This window comes from Opisthorchis viverrini, assembly GCF_000715545.1.
Source record: "Opisthorchis viverrini unplaced genomic scaffold opera_v5_357, whole genome shotgun sequence".
Classification (NCBI taxonomy): Eukaryota; Metazoa; Platyhelminthes; class Trematoda; order Opisthorchiida; family Opisthorchiidae; genus Opisthorchis; species Opisthorchis viverrini.
The window spans coordinates 193025-199895 of record NW_008752012.1 but is presented as its reverse complement, the minus strand read 5'-3'; the positions used below and the strand labels follow the sequence as shown (position 1 = coordinate 199895).

General features: G+C 46.4%; 1 protein-coding gene across 1 annotated transcript in view; it reads right to left on the bottom strand.

Annotated features, from left to right (window-relative positions):
* The window catches only part of T265_15114 (hypothetical protein), a gene marked incomplete at both ends in the record, with an annotated part of 41948 nt that extends 35379 nt beyond the window's left edge, over positions 1–6569 (bottom strand). Inside the window, 5 exons of the mRNA XM_009176648.1 lie at positions 1912–2157; positions 2290–2391; positions 5045–5115; positions 5396–5553; positions 6341–6569. Coding sequence (XP_009174912.1) covers positions 1912–2157; positions 2290–2391; positions 5045–5115; positions 5396–5553; positions 6341–6567 — 804 coding nt within the window. The remainder of the gene's footprint in view (positions 1–1911; positions 2158–2289; positions 2392–5044; positions 5116–5395; positions 5554–6340) is intronic.
* Between the last annotated feature and the right edge of the window lie 302 nt (positions 6570–6871).

Sequence of the window (6871 nt, the reverse complement as noted above, 5' to 3'; positions counted from 1 at the left end):
CCGCACCGAACCCCCCTTCCTTTGACTTCTATTTCTCTAAAGTGTATGTAGCCCCGATCTTAACCTTTTCCACGTGATTTCTGCTACCATATAAATTTGTGATGTACTAGTCAAGATGAACAATCACTGAAAACAAGGTTTGTTCGCTTCCTTCTGATAACGTCAAAAGGTCTATAGTAAAGCGCACGATAATGGACAGTTTGGTTAAGTTCTGTGAAGGCCCTTTGTGATAAGCCGTGTTTTATTGAAGGAGTCCCACTTTGCCTGCGTATACAAACAGTTGTGAAAACCGTGCTTTCGGGGGATTCTTGAATCCGTGTCACACCGACGGTGCGCCAACGGTCAGCCTGGTATGTGGCACGGCTGAAGCAACACTGTTTGAATTCGTTTTGCTTCACCCTGAGCAAGAGGAACTCCCGCGGTGAAGCGGAAGATGAAAGGAATTCCACCCCAAAACTGCCGGCTATTCGCTGCACACAAATGCTAGTTTTTCTCACCACTCGGTGGACCCACAGAACATAGACTCAAGAGGAGCATTTGATCTCCCATCTGGCTCGTTTGGGAGGTCGTATATCAAGTTTTGAGTGTTCCAAAACCACCTAAATGCAGCTAGCTTCTTGAATCCGGATGATGACGTGTCGATACTGTTGGTAGGTGGTGTCTGTTTATGTATCACACGTTCTTTTTTTTGCGTAGCCGCTATATTAATCTCATTTTTGGAATGCTCAGTATCTCATAAGTAGTTCCAAACTGATCGAGGTACGTCTGCATACCACTTACAGTTGTCATCAACTGGTAGCATTTTTCAACGTTCATTATAGGGCAGCAAGCCAGCAAGACACTCTCACACTCATTCCGACAGACGCGCTAGTTGGTCACAAACAATGCCGTACAGATTCGGTTCATTTGTAGGTCATCAGTTCACTACCAGCATCTCTTTCACCATAGATTCACTGCTGGTTGTCAGTTAGCAGGAACTCGGTAGCCATCGACAGATGTCATGTTATGAATGGAGAGTAAGCGAGATCCAGGTCTGTGATTGATCCGCATTTGTCAAGTCCTCAGAGAGAGAGAGAGAGAGTCAAGACGGCTAACATTTGGCGATGAAAGTATTTGCTCAAAGCACAGTACAGACGGTTTGATTTTTGTGTCGGAAAATAGGCGGTATCGGGACATAGTTTCCTAATTATAGCCTCGTTAATGGTGAACAGGCTGAGGTGGACAGGGTATCTAGAAGGCCCAAGTAGAAGCGGCGGCTGCGTATAAGATGGGTCAAAACATATGATTTACATATGATTTACTGATCTGATAGGGCACCCCTTGAAAATCCCTTGTTCATGACATTACGAGTTGGACAGGATAACAGAGCAGGCAATTTTGGTATTCTGGTGTCTTGATAAACAAAGTAATTATTTTACCCCCACCATCTGGAGGGGGCAAGATCCATGTGGAGTAAGATCAAATATCCGACTGTAATACAGTCATTGAAAGGTTTTACCCCATTCAGACGAAATCGGTTGTGAATTATGTACACCAAGGCAAGAAAAGCAGGTCTAACATGGTTGTGTATAGGAACGGCCAAAAAAGCAGGGATGGATTCGAACCACGGGTGGTCATAGTTGGCAAACCTTAGCACCCCTAATAGACAAACATCGCTCAACTGTAGTACGCTTTCGGTGCCCAGCTGCCATGCTATCCAAAGGAAACAGGAAGACTGGGATACTGCCAGGTTGTCCAAGCCTAAACAAGGGAAGTCGAGGGCCAGAGGTCGGGTTCGAACCACTCGGGTTCGACCACGGACCTTCTGGCCAGCAAACTCAGTGAGCCATCTCGCTCCCTACTCAGTTCGCGATACATCCTTCACGGAATAACAAATTTCGTCAACTAAAAGACAGCAAGATGCGCAATTACCTTAGCCAGTTCGGCAAAATCTTCGGGCTTCAACACGACGTGACTCACGTCCAGTTGTTCGACAGACGTAAGTTTGGATTGATCTGGATCATCCTCACTCAGAAGGAACAGCCGCGGTTGAAAGTTCAGCTGGGAAGATTGAATTTGTTTACCTCGAAGTAGGATGGCCAATGGCACACGACTGTCATCTGGAAGCGATCCACCGTTCCTCTCAGTATCAATCCAGCTGGTGAGGTGCATCTGTTCCTAAATGAATGAAGGACAGTTTTGATGTGGAAGCGATGAAGGCCATCAAAGAGATGCGTACAATCCAGAACAAACGCCATTGAAGGAACTCTTGTCCAAATATTTCAAATAATGATAGGATCGTATACTCACCGTTGGGGCGAATTCAACATGGCCTTCCGAGCTTGGGAAGCCGGAAGCGCAAAACTGTCTCAGCGTCGTGTTCTCTTTGACAATGGAAACAACGAACCCATCCTAAAAGGTACCGACAGTGACAAGTTGAGAACAGGTGTAGGTGGGTTGGGATGTCGCTATGTGTACGTGTGGATTGCGACGAAATGACTGAAAAGGCAAATCCTTTTGATGCTTACAAGGAGTTCCCGAATGAGAAAGCACGTTCACAGTTATGGGAAACTTAAGGCTTTCGGGAAACCAGGCTACCTCATTCTGGTTGTGAATTGACGGCGGGCATGGCTAGAGACATTGTCAGACATGGCCCAGTCGCGCCCTCAATGGCGCTCGTGCATCCAAGATATTGCCTTCAATGCATAGCTCCCTTCCCAACCCTCCAACCCCCCACTTCACAGCCCATTGACAGTGCTGGATGTATGCACCAATTTATCATCAGTGTTCAACACTTACGATTCACGAGTACGCGGTTATTACAGCTGATAATGATGATGATGATGATGATGACTGACGGCGGGGATAGACCATAAAAACTTCAATAATTCGGAAAAGATTGCTAGAAGACTGGGTGAGGACTTGCAAACGAGCTAGTCAATGTGGGAAATAAATTTGTTTACCTGGACAGATTTATAAGTCTCAGTGGACTGGCTGGAGATGTTACCATTGCTAGAATCGGGGAGGCCAGGGAAGCCTTTGCCAACTTCCGACACCTATGGGGCCGACGTCAGTTTGCCTGCCAAGGGTAGAGTTTACACTGCGGCAGTGCGATCTATACTGATTTATGGATCAGAAACATGGCCCCTACGCGCAGAGGATATACGAAAGTTGCCAGTGTGATCATCGCTGTCTCCAAATAATCGGTCTGGTCTGACAAGAATAGCGATGTTGAGGTACGCAGGATAGTCCTAGGAAGAAAGAACTCTTCCACGACAGATGAATTACTCACGTCTCGTAGGTTAAGCTAGTTAGGACATGTACGCTAAACGTCAGAGGTCTCGTAGATTAAGCCAGTTAGGACATGTACGCTAAATGTCAGAGGATTGTCTCCCTCGCAGAGCTCTTTTCGCCTAGCCCTGTGCAGTGGTGGACACTCTAGGACCTGGCAACGAAGTTTAACAAACACCAGCCAGTCAAAATAGTCGGGTTAAGAACTACCGCCTCCCTGGATGGGGACCGCGGGGCTAAACCCTATAGGTTAATGACGCTGGCAGCAATGGCCCAATCGCGCAGTCAGTAGCCCTCATATACCAAAGCCTAGTGTTCACTCCCCTAAGCTCTCTGTCTTTTCAAGAAAACCAGGTCTATCTGAATTTTATTCGAAACCGTTGATCACTTGACGTGCGACGACACCAAATTTTGCACGACAGCTGGATAGTGAAAATGCTGCTGTACAGATTCCCGAAACAGTAAGCCGATGACCAAGGCGAGAGTAGTAAGACGCGGCAGTGTGATCCACAGCTGTGGGCTAGACGGAATGATAGATTGACCAACAGAATGAGAACAGACTACCATGCATACCAAAGTGGATGGCGAAACCAACTCATCGCAGGCTCATGTTTTACTTGATCAACACTGATGAGTCGTACTAGCACCGACAGGTTATTCACTATCAATGTTGTGAAATGTAGGTAGCTCGGGTGCGCTGCTTGGTTGTTGGTCTGTTCGTCGAGCTTGGCAGTTGGATTGCAAATGTTTCATCACCAATCGAGGTGACATCGGCAGAGCAGGAGGTGGGTCACCCACTCAACCCTGCTCTGACGATGTCACCTCGATTGATTGTGAAACGTTGGCAATCCAATTGCCAAGCTCGGCGAACAGACCAACAACCAAGGTTATTCACTTTCCGTGCATTTCGATACAACGCCAACAGTCGATAAATAAACGACCCTGGATAACGCGAACTATGCTTCCTTATAAAGTCACAGAGATCTTAGAGAAAGAGTCTAGCCTGTCGGTCTGAGAGGCCATCCGAAAAATGTCTGCGTACATTTTTACCACATTCCGGTTCGATTGTCTGAATACTGCCAAATTCTGTATCCAGTGAAGAAATATGTTTCAGTTGAAATTTGAAATGGTAGATTAATATACGACTAATGTGGAACAGAGATTGGAATGCGTCAGTCAATGGATCGCCGGTGTTGAATGACGAGCATAGCGCTCCATCGTTTGAGCCATCGGAAACGGAGTGCCGTACCACACGAGCACTTTAGTCTGCCTTGTCAATTAGCTTCTTCTTTGTCGAAACCAGACGAGTTTTCAGTGGGGTATTGGGTTTCGTTCTCTCAAACACTATTGACATACAACATCCGACCAAACGGATCAGCTGTTGCCGTTTTGTCACCGGAAGAGTTCCAGTCGGGTTGGAAATGGCTTCTGGGTTTCAGTATGGTTCCACTAACCATCTACAACATTTTCATCGCACCTAATAGGCGATTTGCTGCGCGGAATAGAATCCAAGGAATCAGCACCATAGCACATAACTTATATGCACCATTGTCCACTCTGGCCGAAAGAGGAAAACGCTACTCAGAAAATCCCCCTACATTTGGTCAGCATTCATAGATGGACCTTCTAGAACAAGAAATTTTTCAGCCGTAAAACTTTTTCGGTGTCTAGCTGCCATGCCACCAGAAGGAAGCACGAGGGCTGAGATACTGCCAGGCTGCCCAAGCCCAGACAGGGGAAGTTCAGATGCAGAGGTCGGGTTCGAACTACGAACCGTCCAGTCAGTAAATTCACGCTCCAAACGCTGAGCCATCCCGCTCCAGAACAGGCCACTTCTGATCGGACCTAAGGGGATCTGTATGTAGCTGGTAGTTGAAGTCAAGGGAAAACAACCGAGGACAAACTAATGTCCGAGCCAAATGCCAGGAGACAAAAACAACAGGTCACATTAATCAATCAACGGCGCAACGGTGATGTACTGTTTGCCAGTTAAAAAGCCTCTCGTGACACATCAGATGACCCCATGGAAAACGGCAACGAATATATTTATATCAAACCTATAGACAGATATTGGATACTGGTTTATTAGTCCGTGAAACTTCTAGCAAATACAGAATGGACTTACCTTTTCCGACAATTTCGACTGAACAGAACGCGAGTAAGTCAACAAAATAATCAATGTACTCAGATGGGTCAATTCCATTGGGTGGAGGGGTGGGAAGAAACCGGTCACTTGGAGATAAAACAGATGATGTAAGAGGGTTAACGCTGAAAAAAGATGGACTGGATTTGTAGAGTAGCTAACCGGTTTGCCGAACGTCCCAGATTAGGATAGAAATCCGAACAGCACATATATCAGGTAGAAAAGCGAACAGAAATAAAAATAGAAGAACAAAGGAGTCGAGATTCGAGAACGACTGGAACTAGTTTTGTGTTCTTGCCTCCTGTTCAAGATCAGCCAACTATACTGCTGTCACAAATTCCGCAAAAGTATCGTTTCCCGGAAGGTTTGATCAGTTTGTGTCCGGACTATTTGAGTAACCAGATACCGGCATCAAGGCGGTAGTAGATCTACCCACATAACGTTCCGATAATGACCCGCGGTCCAACATGACTTTACAGTTGTGCGTCCATTGCATTACAAAAGTAGTTGGTGCCTGTAAGACACGGAGAACACCAATCGTCTCGGTGGACGGTGGTTCGGCATGCGTAGCACCAGCCACCGCCGCTGATGGTGCTGGAGGTTTTCCAGTCATACACAGTGCAGTCAGATACCTGTTTTCTAATCACCTCGTTAGTAATTCGTAATCGAAAACCAGTAATGCTTCCGAGGCATCGGTGGTCAAAAACCTGAGGAAGATTGAAATCATCTGTCTAAAGATGCCAGGTCTCGCAGTCATACAACACAGCCCTTACTGTGACATGGTACACGTTACCCCTAAGCCCCAGTGATATGCCTTGTTGACACCACAAGTGACAAATTAGCAGCCGTGATTCGAGTCTTGCACTGGCTTTATCACACAAGTTTCCATCAGAGCTACCGAGGTATGTGAAATTCTCCATAACCTACAACGATTCTGCTTGGATTGTAATGGGTACGTTAGGAGCCTGTGTGTTCTGAAACATGCACTTTGAAGGTGTCAGCGGCATGCCGAAAGATTGTATGACGGCGATCAGTCTATTCAACAGGGCTTGTGCTTCACCTTGGTCTTCAAAAATGAGGGCAACGTCATCTGCGTACTCCAGATCGATAAGGTCCTCACCAGCAGCAATTTGGACACCGAGGTTTTGAAGACCTCCTAGCGTTCGCCTCATTATTTCATTGATGACGAAGAGGGACAAGAATAGAGAGAGTGGACATCCTTATCGGAGAACAATTTTCGTAATTAAGGTTTTCGAGAGCTCACCAAACACTCTCATACACCCAGAAGCATTTGAATATAGGGACCGGATTAAGTTCACAAACTTTTGGGGCATACCCTGTTGAGCAAGTGTAGTTAGCAGCACTGACTGATCAACAGAATTGAACGCGTCCTTGGAGTGAAGGAACGCCAAGATTGTGGATCGCTCTAACACCTGACGGAGTATGAAGATGTAATCA